Source organism: Corythoichthys intestinalis, chromosome 21, assembly GCF_030265065.1.
Source record: "Corythoichthys intestinalis isolate RoL2023-P3 chromosome 21, ASM3026506v1, whole genome shotgun sequence".
In the NCBI taxonomy this organism is placed as follows: domain Eukaryota; kingdom Metazoa; phylum Chordata; class Actinopteri; order Syngnathiformes; family Syngnathidae; genus Corythoichthys; species Corythoichthys intestinalis.
In genome coordinates, this window is record NC_080415.1 from 31,711,004 (window position 1) to 31,725,827 (window position 14,824).

The window sequence follows — 14,824 nt, forward strand, 5'->3', positions numbered from 1 at the left end:
AAGCAAAATGTTCAAAAACAAAAACTGCTTATAATGTGCACTTATTAAACGACACTTCCAAGTTCTGCGTTCCAATTTCAACTCTGGGTTTGTTGTGTAAACGCGATGTTTCCTTCCTCACAGTGGGCCGCGGTCAGACACGTCTGGACGGCGGGTTGGCCACTCCAAAGTGGTTCTTATTGTCTTCTGTTTATTCATGGCCCCTGAACTTCTCATCTGGCAACACAGTCCTGAATTTCACACAGGTCACTCACAATCTGACTCACTTAGCAAACACTACCTGAGCCTTCACAGCCATTCGCGTGGATGTGCCGGTTCTATTTTTGTACCTCAGCTGGAACATAAGCTACACCTGTACACAGCTTATTTGGCCTTCTAACTACTTGTATGAATGAAATGTTTGAAGTCAAAGGTCACCATTTTCTTTCCATTTCATTCTGCCAGATTTCAGAAAGTTGGATTTAGCAAAGGTTCAGCAAAATGCCCCTTTATCACATTTTGGCATCAGGAAAATCATGTTGTACTGACCAATGACGATTTTTGAGAAATTCCTTTGAGATCTGTTTTTTTTAAAAAATATATTCAATTCAGATAATTTTTTTTTTTTCATACAAAGATGAAAATGTTCCTAAATTTCAGCGTGCAAAATCCAATACTTAAAAAATTTCGACATGTGGAAAGAGTTAATATGTCACTTTTCTTGTTTGTTTTTTTAATTGAACAATAAAAAATATAAAATAACAAAAAAACAACAACACAGAAAAACCAGTTCACATAAAATCTTATGAACAATTTTTCTTGTACATAGAAAGACATACAAAAAAAAAAACAATTATAAAAAAAAAAAAAGGAAAAAATGTTATTAGCTAAAAATTTTGGCATGAGCTTCTAGAACAGCATTTAATGTTTTGTATCATATTAAGTGATGTGAAATATAATTCAATTGCAACCAAGAATTATTCAAGTTCGGACTTACGTTTTGAAATTTAAATTTATGAATCTGATATTTCCCCAGCAATATATAAAGATTTAATATTGTATTTTTTCCTTTCGGGTTTTGTAAAGGCCTATATAAATTTGATTTGATTTAATTGTTTACCCCCTTTAACTCAATCTTTTGTTTGGTTTGACATAAAATGTATGTATTTAAAAAAAAAAAAAAAAATTGGGGGAACTTTTTGTTTTCTGTGAAGATGAATTTTTATAATGATTCGTTTGCTCTGGGCGTGGCTAAGAATGACGTTTTGAGCGGACGCCCCCTTTAAAAATGTTGAAAAGGGCAGATTTATAGCTGTAAAATGTGTCATGAAATGTTTGAAATACGTCTTTAATTTATTCTGAAACAGGTGGCTTTAATTTTTCTGAAACAACGCTTTAATCGCTTGCAAACAAAAGAAACCTAAATTTGGTCGCGTTTACCGTCGCGTCATAGTGACGTCACACAAAAAGGCGGGACCACCAACAACGACAGAGGAAGCGCAGATGTCCACAAGCAGTCTGTTTTCGAGCTTTAAAATCAAAACAGTCACAACAACAACGAGCCTCGTGGGTCCCGCTGCACTTCGGGGTTCCCTCGGCTGCTCCCTCAGTTCACCCCCGGCGTCGGTATTTCTCGTCCCGGGGAGTCGAATGAGGTGGACCGGTGCCTGGAAGGGAGGGGTCCTTTGATAGCGGGGTTACCGGCCGGATGGAGCCCTGCTATATGGCCATGGGTGAGCTGTCGAAGAAAGCATCCAACCGAAATGTGGCGGTTGAGAGGAAGAACCTCATCACGGTTTGTAGGTTAGTACTACTTTCCTATTTAATTGTGCGTTTTTTGACGTCATAGTTGCCTGAACTGAGACAGACGAACCAGTGGTGCTTTAAAAATAAGCAGTTTTTATTTTGACCACACAACAGCTTTGACATCTTAACAATTACAACACTCAAACTAAGCAAACACATCAGCAACTTTCCTACTTTTTAAACGGCGTAAATATTAGTTTTCAAATTTAAATTGGCTGCCATTGACGGCGATAGACGTCCAATCCATTTGGACTGGGAGGGCCTCGCAGTCTATCGGCGTCGATGGCAGTGAATGAGTTAAACGTGTGTGACAGAATCATGGACCAAAAAATGCAATTCAACAGAAAATAGGAGACTTTTCGCAGTGTCATCTTCCATTTACTCTTGTCTGCTGATGGTGTGGTTGCCATGACGACAACACTCCCGGGGCAAGTACTGGCTGGCACCCAGGGGACGCGCAAATACAAAAGGCACTTTTGCGCACTTTTTAGTCCATTTGGCGTGAAGTGGAGCTGACATTTTTCTTGATGACCTTTTCAGAAATGTCAATTTAGTTTCGTCAATGGCAGGGGACACTAGGGGGCACGCTAAAAAGAAATAAGAGACTAAAAAGAGTGACGTCACATCGAATTGCGCTGTCCAGTAAAACGTGACTGTGCTTCTGCTGAAGCGTTTTCATCGGAGGGTGACGTCATGGCAGTCAGGGTGGGGCAACATGAGTCCGCAATAAATGGATAATCAGGGTGTGATTTAATAAAATTTGGCAGATTTGTATCTCCCATCTGAAGATACACTAGTAGTAGTGATATTCCTTTTTTTAATTGGTACATATGGAGGACACGGATTATCAAATGTGTCATTAGTTTGTCAAAATTTCAGTCGTTGTATTTATTTGAACATTTATTTCATGATGTTGAATTATTGCCCTTGTCTTTTCTTCAGTTTTGTTTGGGTTAATTATATCACAATGGTATCTTGTAACTGTCAATGATACCGATGATGATGACAATATACAATAAATAATAATAATAGTAATTGACTCATTTAGAATTCATACTAGAATTATTTGTTTTGATTGGTTTACATTTATTTCAACTTCATGTAAACATTTAGTTCAATTTCAAGTTTTATTAATTTACTTCAGTATTAATTCATTTATTTGAATTATTGTATATTTAAATATGTATTTATTGAGTTGTTTGATTGGTTTACATTTTTACTAAATTTATATATTTATTGTACATATAAGCACTGCCAGATAGATAAAAGGGATGCCAGAAATCCATTCCGTCTCCTCTCAAAACCCAATAAAGTATATTTTATGTGTAAAGTTATAAAACACATAGGTCTAACACAAGGGTCGGCAACCCAAAATGTTAAAAAAATTGGAGCAAAAAAAAGTAATATGTCTGGAACTGCAAAAAAAAAAAAAGAAAGCCTGAAGGCAACACATGCTGTATGTATCAATATTAGCTAAATTAGCCTACTATCAAAATGATTAAATTGGCTACAAATACAGCCTTCATGATTACCGTATTTTCCGCACTATAAGGCGCACGTGAAAGCCTTCAATTTTCTCAAAAGCCGAAAGTGCCCCTTAGAATCCGATGTACCTTATATATGGATGAATATTAGTTAATCATGGCCTGATATTCTGTTTAGCTCATCTCCATCTTGTGGGCCTGTAACGCAACGCCAACCACTTCGCTTTATAATGCAGTGTGTGCCCTACACATGAAAACGATTTTAAAAGAGGCAATTCACTGAAGGTGCGCCTTATAATGCAGAAAATAAGGTAAATGTTCATTTTTTTCTGCATTGAATCCTATAGAGAATGACGGACAACATGACTACTCTGTTGTATGATGCCGCCTCAACTTTAACTTCATTACAATATTAATAAATGCAAAGAATGTGTCCTGTTTTTCCCTCCTAAGGAAACAAACTAACAATATATTTCCCTCCCTCATCTTTTTCCATTTTCAAGCATTTTTAAAAAAGCTCCAGGGAGCTAGTCGGGCAGCACTAAAGAGCCGCGGGTTGCCGACCCCCGGTCTAACATAATTAAATAAAATGAAAAAAAAAAGTTACCTCTTATTAAATGTGACTCCTTCTGGTGTGCCGGACCTGGCCACCAGGGGTCAGTGTGGTGCAGTTGTAAAAACACAAACCAAGAAGAGTTTTATAACTTCTGTGACTCATAAACTGCTATAATAGTTTAATTTGTTTTCGGCAAAGGGTAAAGAAAATACAGTGATCCCTCGCTACTTCGCGCTTCAAACTTTGCGCCCTCAGTCCATCGCAGATTTTTTTAAAATTAAAAAATATAACTATCCCGATCCGATCACGTAGTCTTAAATTTAACGAGGATTTACAGGTGTTAAGGTTTGATAATGCCATGGAAGCTTGGAAGCCGAAACTTCAAGGCGCTGCATGTGTCAATCATTTTTTAGCTTGTTAAACATTTGCTGTGGGAACTCATTGTGTGTAAGTGAGCAGAGTGAGCAGATTTGAGTGGACTCACTTAATGAACCATTTAAAAGAGACAAGCATTTTCCTACGTTATTGTTGATTAAAAATAATTCGGTGGGACATAAACATGAGTAAAACCTATCATAATTATTACATTTGAAGTGCTTAAAAACAGTTCATTAAAGTATATGTATACATAAAAGTTTTTATTTTAATTTGGCAGGAGAAATAAAAAAAAAACAAAAAAAGTCTTATATGTATCTATTTCAAATGCTAAATCTGAATACATTGAACACAAAAAAAGCAAACAATTAAAAAAAAATTTTTGGGGGGGTGGGAGACGTTACTTCGCGGTTTTTCCACTCATCACGGGGGTTCTGGTCCCTATTAACCGTGAAAAACGAGGGATGACTGTATCCTCACATAGTTATATTGTAAGACTACTCATCAGTAGAAATATCAACATTCAGTTCGATCAGTGCATATTTGTCGATTGCTCCCTTGTGAACGTCATCTTGTGAACAATTTTACCACCAGCAGATGGCAGTGATGCACCAGTCTTGATTTTCTTTTCCATACAGGTTTTCAGTGAAAACCCTCTTAGAAAAATACACGGCCGAGCCCATCGACGACTCATCGGAGGAGTTTGTCAATTTTGCCGCCATCTTGGAACACATTCTCAGCCACCGTTTTAAAGGTAACCTTACGCCATGCAGTGGCGGAATAAATACAAACAGGGCCCGGGTGCGATAAGTTAAAACAGGCCCCCCGAGATGAACGTCTGGTTGATGGTGGTCTTTGGGGATGATTATTCGTGGGCCCTTCAAGATGATTATCTGATGTGTTGGGCAGGGGGGGTACTAATGGAAAAAATTCTACAGTCAACAACCAGTCGAGCAAGGGGGTTGGGCGTGTATGAGAGAAATTTTAACACTTAAACACTATATTCCAGCTTTGAGAATCATCTTACTTTTCTGTTTGACCCTCCCATCGCTCAACCACACCCAACTCACGCCTGCAAACCGGACCTCCGGGGGGGGGCAGGGGGTGTTATTTTTTAACACTGAAATACAGTGATCCTCGCTACTTTGCGTTTCAAACTTTGCGCCCTCAGTCCATCGCTGATTTTTTTTCAATTAAAAAAATAAATGAATAAATACAGATGCGCTGTCCCGAGCCGATGGCGTAGTCTCACTCTCCCTCCCTCTCCCCGCTCTTTGTTGGTCAGGCAGTGCACTAGAGTTGCTTATTAACTCATTCACTCCCAGCCGTTTTCACCAGAGCAAGGCCCTTCGCTCCCGGCCGTTTGACTGGATTTTGACTGATTTTGCAAAGCCCACGGAAAATTCTGTTCTCTTGCTATATGAACATGGAACCCACCAAAAGAAAGATTAGACTCTCTTCTTTCAGCAGAAAAAAAAGTAAGTTCATATCTTTTTCCACTCTTTGGAAATCAGCGTTAGAAAATAGCTTAGTTTGAGCAATTTTCCAATTTCGGATGAAAAAACAGAGAAAATCAGCTTTTTGTAAACGCAAAAATTTCAAACATAACTTTGACTTAAACGCAGCTATTTTTTGCTTCAGTCACATCCCAAACATCTGAATAATGTTTTCCTTTTACAAAATAACATGAACAACCAGTCAAATAGAGCTTTTGATAGCAAGGTAACAATTTATTCACACTTACCTAACTGAGCGATGACGTTTGGTGGCTGCAACTTTTCCCTCATTGCCGACTGTCTCGTAATGATGGATTTTTTTTTTTTTTGTCTTTATTGGTGGTGACCATTGTCTCGTTTGCCTGGGGAACGTGTGTTCCTGGGGTGGGGAACTGGTTTGGCCGTGCGTGTTTCCGTGCAGGACACTCGAGCGTGCGGAGGACCTGAGCAGCAAGCCTGCGGAGGGGCTCTGCTAACTTACTAGCACGGTCACAATAAAGTTGTACTGGTTGAATCGGGTTGGGGGGTCTTACCAAATGCGCTACTGCCCTCCAGTGGCCAGTTTTATTGCTTTAAAATTGGTTTTGAGGCTTGTTTTTTTATTCGGAGATAGATCGGAAGCTATAGCTGCTTCTTGTAAAAAAAATTTTTTTTTAAACGCAAAAGACGTATGAATACGTTTTTTGGGACAATGAAGCATTTCAAAATAGAATGTATTTATACAATTCTGGGAGCAAATGAGTTAAAGTTAACGATGATTGACAGAGGTTTAATGTTTGATCTTGCTACTGACGCCTGGAAGCTGAGGCTTCAAAGCGCCGCAGCATCAATCCTCATTTAACTTGTTAAACAGTTGCTGTGGCAACTCATTGTGTTTAAGTGAGCAGCATGAGTGGATTTGTGTGGACTCAATGAAAGCATTTAATAAAGACAAGCATTTTAAAACTTTATTCTTGTTTAAAAATATTTCTGTGGGACAGTAACATGTTTAAAATCATAATTGTTACATTTGAAGTGCTTAAAAAACATTAACATTTATATACTACATATATAGTTTTTTTTTAATAGTTTGGGGAAAAAGTGAAAAGCATGTATTTTATGCATCTCTTTCGAATGCTAAATCTGAATAAATGCATTGAACACACAAAAAAAATGGGGGAGGGTCGCTACTTACAGACCCCAGTTCGCTGACCCCAGTTCAATAATCTGTTTGGTCCTATTAATATCCCGTCCCCAGCAAAAAAATATACATGCAGTTTATGCTGTTATATCGTCCCTACCGTCCCTATGTTGACACTAAACATACGCCCTTGGTTCTTACCAAATGCGCTACTGCCCTCCAGTGGCCAGTTTTATTTCTTTAAAATGGATTTTGAGCGTTGTGCTTTGGAGCGAACTTGCATCAGAACCTAGAGATGTCTGTTGTGAAAAAAAAAACGTAAAAGACATATAAATACGTTTTTGGGACACTGAAACAATCAAACATATAACGGATTTATACGTTTTTGAGAGCAAATGAGTTAAGGATAAACACATTCGGCGTTGGTTCTTTCCATCTTTAAAGTGTAATAAAACTTTCCAGGTTCTGGTAGCTGGTTCGACGGCCAGAGGAGCTTCTGGGACTTCATCCGTCTGGCGTGCGCTAAACTCCCCAACAGCTGCATTAGCAGCATCGAGTGCATGGAGAACATTAGCCCCTCGCGTGCTAAAGTAAGTCAGAGAATCAAAATCTTCCTTGATTTGTCTGGACTGTTTTTTTTTTTTTTTGCTCACCCTTTCAGGGCCGAGCCTGGATACGAGTGGCTCTTATGGAGAAAAGGCTATCCGAATACATAGCGACTGCTCTGCGTGACACGAGAACGACGAGGTTGGAAGCTAATGTTTGTTTTTTGTAGCTTCTTATTCTAGCTAGCTGTGTTTTTATTGTTTCTGCAGACGTTTCTATGCAGATGGCGCTATCATGCTAAGAGAGGAAGCTTCAGTGCTAACTGGGATGCTCATCGGCCTCGGAGCCATTGATTTTAGGTGATATACATTCCACATGTGATGAGCATCAAAGCATTTGTTACTTTTTCTTATCTGTGTCTTGTTTCGTTGGACAGTTTCTGTCTTAAAGGGGAAGCATTGGATGGAAAAATCCCTGCAGTTGTTGACTACACGCCATATTTGAAATTCACACAAAGGTTCACACAGAGGCTCGCAAATACACAGAAATTGTTTAAAAAAAAAAAAAAAACTCTTAAAATATATATTCATTGAGACCATCATGGTGTTGGTATTTAATCAATTTTGTTCTCTCTCTTGTCGCAGCTACGAATACGTTAGCGACGACGACGACGAACGTCGGAGCGTGGACAGCGGCACGAGCGACGACAGCATCCCCGAACATCCTTACGTTCCGCTGGTCTCGGACGACGAGAGCTGGAGCGCAAAATGCCGCAAAATGGAGCAGAGGTTCAAAATTGTTCACGCTCAGAAGGTCCGACATCATGATCGTACGTCCGGTTAAACGTAACCGTGAGGTCGAAATTGAATTAATATGGTTGGCAGGGTTACCTGGAAGAACTGGTGCGCCTGCGAGAGTCTCAGCTGAAAAACGTCGAAGTTGAAAATAAGAAGCTGAAAGCCCGTTTGGATGAACTGCAAGGCCAAAGTCAGCAGGAGAAGAAAGAGCTGGAGACCGTTGTTATAGAGCTTCAGGAGCAATTGTGAGAAGAACTTATCAACTGAAAACCTTCACTATCGTTGATTCTGCATTTACAGTGGGGCAAATAAGTATTTAGTCAACCACCAATTGTCCAAGTTCTCCTACTTGAAAAGATTAGAGAGGCCTGTAATTGTCAACATGGGTAAACCTCAACCATGAGAGACAGAATGTGGGGGAAAAAAACAGAAAATCACATTGTTTGATTTTTAAATAATTTATTTTCAAATTAGAGTGGAAAATAAGTATTTGGTCACCTACAAACAAGATTTCTGGCTGTCAAAGAGGTCTAACTTCTTCTAACAAGGTCTAACGAGGCTCCACTCGTTACCTGTATTAATGGCACCTGTTTTAACTCATTATCGGTATAAAAGATGCATGCAAGATCTCACCCTGTGGCGTCAAAATGATAACAAGAACGGTGAGCAAAAATCCCACAACCACACGGGGGGACCTAGTAAATGACCTACAGAGAGCTGGGACCACAGTAACAAAGGCTACTATCAGTAACACAATGCGCCGCCAGGGACTCAAATCCTGCACTGCCAGACGTGTCTGCTGAAGAAAGTACACGTCCAGGCCCGTCTGTGGTTTGCTAGAGAGCATTTGATGATCCAGAAGAGGACTGGGAGAATGTGTTATGGTCAGATGAAACCAAAATAGAACTTTTTGGTAGAAACACAGGTTCTCGTGTTTGGAGAATACTGAATTGCATCCGAAGAACACCATACCCACTGTGAAGCATGGGGGTGGAAACATCATGCTTTGGGACTGTTTTTCTGCAAAGGGACCAGGAAGACTGATCTGTGTAAAGGAAAAAATGAATGGGGCCATGTATCGAGAGATTTTGCGTGAAAATCTCCTTCCATCAGCAAGGACATTGAAGATAAGACGTGGCTGGGTCTTTCAGCATGACAATGATCCCAAACACACAGCCAGGGCAACAAAGAAGTGGCTTCGTAAGAAGCATTTCAAGGTCCTGGAGTGGCCTAGCCAGTCTCCAGATCTCAACCTCATAGAAAATCTGTGGAGGGAGTTGAAAGTCTGTGTTGCCCAACAATAGCCCCAAAACATCAGTGCTCTAGAGGAGATCTGCATGGAGGAATGGGCCAAAATACCAGCAACGGTGTGTGAAAAGCTTGTGAAGAGTTACAGAAAAAGTTTGAGACAAAAAAAAAAACTGAATCACATTGTTTGATTTTTAAAGAATTTATTTTATATGGTGAAAAATAAGTATTTGGTCAATACCAAAAGTTCATCTCAATACTTTGTTATGTACCCTTTGTTGGCAATAACGGAGGCCAAACGTGACAGAGCAAAAGTGACTGACAGCTGTCTTTTATACCAATAATGAGTTAAAACAGGTGCCATTAATTCAGGTAACGAGTGGAGCCTCGTTAGACCTCGTTAGAAGAAGTTAGACCTCTTTGACAGCCAGAAATCTTGCTTGTTTGTAGGTGACCAAATACTTATTTTTCACTCTAATTTGGAAGTAAATTCTTTAAAAATCAAACAATGTGATTTTCTGTTTTTTTTCCCCACGTTCTGTCTCTCATGGTTGAGGTTTACCTATGTTGACAATTACAGGCCTCTCTAATATTTTCAAGTGGGAGAACTTGCACAATTAGTGGTTGACTAAATACTTATTTGCCCCACTGTATTTGGGGAGACTAAAACATAAACAAGCTTGATGTCGTTAGCCTGCATCGTAGCAGTGTCTGGTCACTCGTGCGATGTGCTACGCCCCACCTTGACCCCACCCATTCACCAGTGGAGTGTCCTCTCAACTCTCCAGGCACTCAGTAAGATTTGTTTTCATGGCCAGAGAGAATATACAATGTTGCATTAGCCTTTAAAGATCTGTACTGATAATCTCACACTAAATGTAACTGGTAGCGTTCGCATTGCATTTACGTTAGCATTAGGCTAATGCTAAGGTCGATCGTCCTTTTTTCCATTTTTTTTTACATATAGTTCGTGGAATCCAGGTGGGTATAATTAATCGAAAATAATGCAATGTTTTCCTGCTGAATGTGTGTAGTTAGCGTTGTCGTTTGTAGATGCTACAATATGTGCTCGTCTGTCAATATTCATTCAAAATAGAAATCTTTATTTTTTTGAGTAATTTTTTTAAATTTTACAGACGAAAACATTTTGAGTAAACGTCAACAAAAACTACACGGAGACAAACACATTTTGAGATGACTAAAGTATGACTAAGACCATAAGCGGATTTTAAGGGGGGGGTGGGGGCTGGTGGCCGAAAAGTGTCATTGCATGAAATAGACTTTCCTATATATATATATATATATATATATATATATTTATTTATATAAGTTATAAAGCAATAAAACTGCAACAAAGATTGAATGAAATGAACAAACAAATATCTTTTTTATAATGGGTAAAAATTATTCAGATCATGTGACTAGCACCTTAGACGGTCATTTGCTTTGCATATAATTTTCAACAACAACAAAAAAAAAATTTAGGCGAGGGCAGTTTTATTTTTCAAATGATTTTTTTCTTTGAAAATATTTTTGTTTTCAAATGCAAATTTTTCAATCTCACATATTTTTTCGCATTCAAAAACGTTTTCTATGATCGAAATTTTTCTTTTCTTTGATTGATTTTTCTTTTTGAAAATGTATATTTTTTGAAGCAACTTATTTTTTGATTGAATAATAAAGACAAAAATGTTTATAGCCAAAATGTGGCCCAAACGCAAATCAACATTACTTCAAAAAAGTTGCTTCAAAAAAAAACTTGACTCCAATCAAAGAAAAATAGCTTTCACATCCATTTTTTGGAGTTTCAAATTTATTTTTGCATTCATACACATTTAAAAAAAAAATTTTATTGAAGCGACATTTTTTTATTGAAAATATTTTGATTGAAACAGCTATATTTTTGATTGAATAAAAAAATATATATTTTGATTGAAACAACTATATTTTTGATTGAATAATAAAGACACAAATCTACCTCCATATAGCTCCGCCAAGGGGATACAATATTTGACTGGGGTAACTACATTGGCATGACACCGGCGGGCGTACCATATTCAATGGATGACGATCTTGGCGAAAAGTATAGCCGTCCTAAGCAGCCTGATTTAGAATTCCCCTCAAGAATGATGGGAAACAAAAAAACGCTCATTTTTAACTTATTATTATAAATATTCTTGTAAGTTAATTTTATTGCTGACACTGCGTTTCGCGGTCATCAACATGTTGTGCCCCCCCTGCCGCCAAAGTCAAACTCCGCCTATGACTAAGACTAATAATTGTTATCATCCAAAGGACTTGGACAAAAATTAAAAGGGCTGGCAAAAACAACACTGCGGCTCATAGTCCGAGAAATACAACAATTATGTTTGCATCACTCATATTTAACAGAACAAGTTTAATCCCGTGCGAGAGCAGCCATTTAGCCAAGAATCTCACCATCCCGCTAGTCAACCAATGGCCTCTTCTGGACCCGTATGACAACCAGAACCACGTCAAACTCTTCCGCAGGTTGGACCGAGAACACCAACTCCTTATAGAAATATTTCCTTCTGCTTTAAATGTGCAATTTTTGGTCACCTTCCAGGAGGAGCTTCCCTAGCACGGAGCTGCTGTCCGTGGATTCGGACACGCTACGATCAGAAGCGAAGCAAAACGGCGGCGCCTGGTGCACAGGTGAACAAATTCACTGTTGGACTTTCACCCAAAAAAAAAAAAAAAAAACGCACTCAAACCTTCTCCTTTTATCTAGAAAAGGACTACACTCCTTCCCTGATGGGACTTTGCGGTTCTTTGGGTTCCTTTCCAAGCTGCAAGTCTCTCTCAAGCCTCAAGTCTAGTGAGTGCCTGGTCAACATCAGCACAGAGAACAGCCCCGCCCTCTCTCCCAGCTAAGGCCTGCCAAGGCATTCAACATCTGGCACCAAAAGACAATTTAGCCTGGAAGGAAACCGCTAACAAACACTACGTTCTTTCAACTTGCGCAATTTTTACATCTTTGTGAAATAATGGCAGGAGTTTTGGTTACGTTTCTGTGCCAGTGACGCAGGTAGATGTTCAATTTCACTTCACATGAGCTAGCCCGTCATGAGCCATGGTCTTTAAAACGTTTACGGTGCGGTACATTTCAGCGAAGGACACTGTAATACTTTTGCTAGCATCAATGCAAGCTAACATCATTTGTAACCTTGTCGAAATGAGTTTTGGGGTTTTTTTCCAGCAAAAAGAAATGTGTCTGATACTCAAGGAATTATGGCAGCATCTTATTACAGTGCGGTACATGTTAGCGATGGACATAGTAATACTTTAGCTAGCCATCAACACTAGCGAACATTTTTAACTTAAACCAGTTTTGGCTTCTTTTTCCCAGCTTGAAAAAATGCATCTAATACTCAAAAGAATTATGATAGCATCCATTTTTTTCACTCTGTCGCACTGGTATTTGATTGACATTCCCTCGCTAGCTTACAGATTGTTACATTTTCACTCCAAACAAAAGCGACTATTAACTCCCAGCCATTTTCACCGGAGCAAGGCCCTTCGCTCCTGGCCGTTTTACTGGATTTTGACTGATTTTGCAAGGCCTACAGAAAATTCTGTTCTATTGTTATATAAACATGGAACCCACCAAAAGAAAGATTAGACTCTCTCTCCTTTCAGCAGGAAAAAAAGTAAGTTCATATCTTTTTCCATTCTTTAGAAATCAGCATTAGAAAATAGCTTGTTTTGGGCAATTTTCCAATTTCTGATGAAAAAACAGAAATTGAGCTTTTTGTGAAAGCATACATTTCAAACATAACTTTAACACAGCTATTTTTTGCTTTTTACATTCCAAACATCTGAATAATGTTTTCCTTTTACAAAATAACATAAAAGACAAGACAAATAGAGCTTTTGATAGCAAAGTAACAATTTATTTACACATAATTAACTGACAAGGCTGTTGTCGCCGTGACACCCGGGTGACCTTTTCCCTCATCGCCACCTGTCTCATAAAGATGGATTTTTTTAAGCCCCTGCGGGGTCTGCTCAGTGAGCAGTACGGACTCAACGGCATCTTCCGCTCCACTGGTGGTCCCGGTTGTTCTGCTCGGTTGTCCATTGCCTGGCATCCCAGACGTCCTCTCGGTTGTTCTGCTCGGTCGTCCTCCGCCTGGCATCCTTCCGCCGGCACTCCGACCTTGCGGCCCGGCCGTTCGTTGCCGTTGAATCGGGTTGCGGGTCTTACCAAATGCGCTACTGCCCTCCAGTGGCCAGTTTTATTGCTTTAAAATTGATTTTCAGCTTTGTGCTTTGGAGCTCAGTTGAATCAGAACCCAGAAATGTCTCTTATGAAAAAAAAATGTAAAAGACGTATAAGTACGTGTTTGGGACACTGAAACAATTAAAAATAGAACGTAGTTATACGGTTTTGGGAGCAAATGAGTTAAGAACAAACATTTCCGTGATCTTTTACAAACAAAAACAAACCGCCGTCCAAATCGTGTGTATGTTACACTCATCATTTTTGCTTCTTTCAGCTTTAGCATCCTGTAGCATTGACCATTTTTGCGGTGATGGCTACAACTGTACATTGTAATTTAAATGCAGTAAAACTGCCTTTATTTGAACATTTACATGTAAGTAAACTGTGAATTTGCATTGTTATGGTAACTCCCCAAGTGTAAATATGTTATTTGCCTTCGTCTTTGTCCAGCAACTTGCGATAAAGCATATCTCACACACTTCCATTAGCTTAGGTGTTCATTTAGAGGAGGGCACGGCGTGTTATCTGTGCCTCCTTTCACAGTCCCCACCATTGGCACTCCCTTTTTCACAGAGTAAGGACATTTATCTGCCACAATGCACACCGAGCACATGCAGGCACATGCAATCCTAAACCAGTCCACCCAGATGATGTTCATACATGCTATCAGGGGCCATTTTAGGTTTTAATTCAATCAATTGCATTCGAACTAGTGTCAAACTTGTGTTACTCCAATGTCATATTATATTTGGGGTTGCCATCAAAGAATAATGAAATTGGCATGAATTACACAGTATTTGAAGTCTGATTTCAGAATTTCAATGCCTATTTTTCACTCATAAGTCACGACAAATGGTGACAGCAAATATTTCATGGTCAGGTTGAATAAAATTCGGAATACCTTGGAAAAAATGCTAATAAAATAGAGAAAAATAACAATATTATGACATATTTGCTACCCTTTTCCCAATGAAAACTAGCATGAACATGTTTCATTAGGGACTGTTTCCGAACACCGTGTACCACCACGTGTTAAAAGTGTTTCAAGCACTCCTTTCACGTATTTAACGATGATGTTAACGTTTATATTACGTCCAAAATGTATCAACAAGTGATCTAGAACAAAGGGGGCGTCAAGAACTAACTTGCATGCGTGGTTCGATAGAGTGCT

The 14,824-nt window shown here is 39.0% G+C and overlaps 1 protein-coding gene across 2 annotated transcripts; it reads left to right on the forward strand.

Annotated features, from left to right (window-relative positions):
- The first annotated feature begins 1,449 nt into the window (after positions 1–1,449).
- On the forward strand, positions 1,450–14,564 carry LOC130909808 (RUN domain-containing protein 3A-like). 2 transcript variants are annotated; one of them, XM_057826673.1, is made up of 12 exons: positions 1,450–1,782; positions 4,839–4,954; positions 7,279–7,406; positions 7,478–7,563; positions 7,632–7,721; positions 7,799–7,879; positions 8,007–8,175; positions 8,247–8,404; positions 10,101–10,202; positions 11,799–11,918; positions 11,995–12,083; positions 12,160–14,564. In XM_057826673.1, exons 1-12 carry the CDS (start codon positions 1,688–1,690, stop codon positions 12,300–12,302), a joined length of 1,377 nt encoding a protein of 458 aa, XP_057682656.1. In that variant the 5' UTR covers positions 1,450–1,687; the 3' UTR covers positions 12,303–14,564. The 2 variants fall into 2 exon arrangements, with proteins under 2 accessions (XP_057682656.1, XP_057682657.1); XM_057826674.1 differs by lacking the exon at positions 10,101–10,202 and having other exon boundaries at positions 12,160–14,562.
- The last annotated feature ends 260 nt before the right edge of the window (positions 14,565–14,824 follow it).

Coding starts and splice junctions, on each gene's coding strand:
- LOC130909808 (XM_057826673.1), top strand. CDS start 1,688: ATGGAGCCCTGCTATATGGCCATGGGTGAGCTGTCGAAGAAAGCATCC. Junction 1,783..4,838: donor AACCTCATCACGGTTTGTAG/GTTAGTACTACT, acceptor TTTTCCATACAG/GTTTTCAGTGAAAACCCTCT. Junction 4,955..7,278: donor TCTCAGCCACCGTTTTAAAG/GTAACCTTACGC, acceptor AAAACTTTCCAG/GTTCTGGTAGCTGGTTCGAC.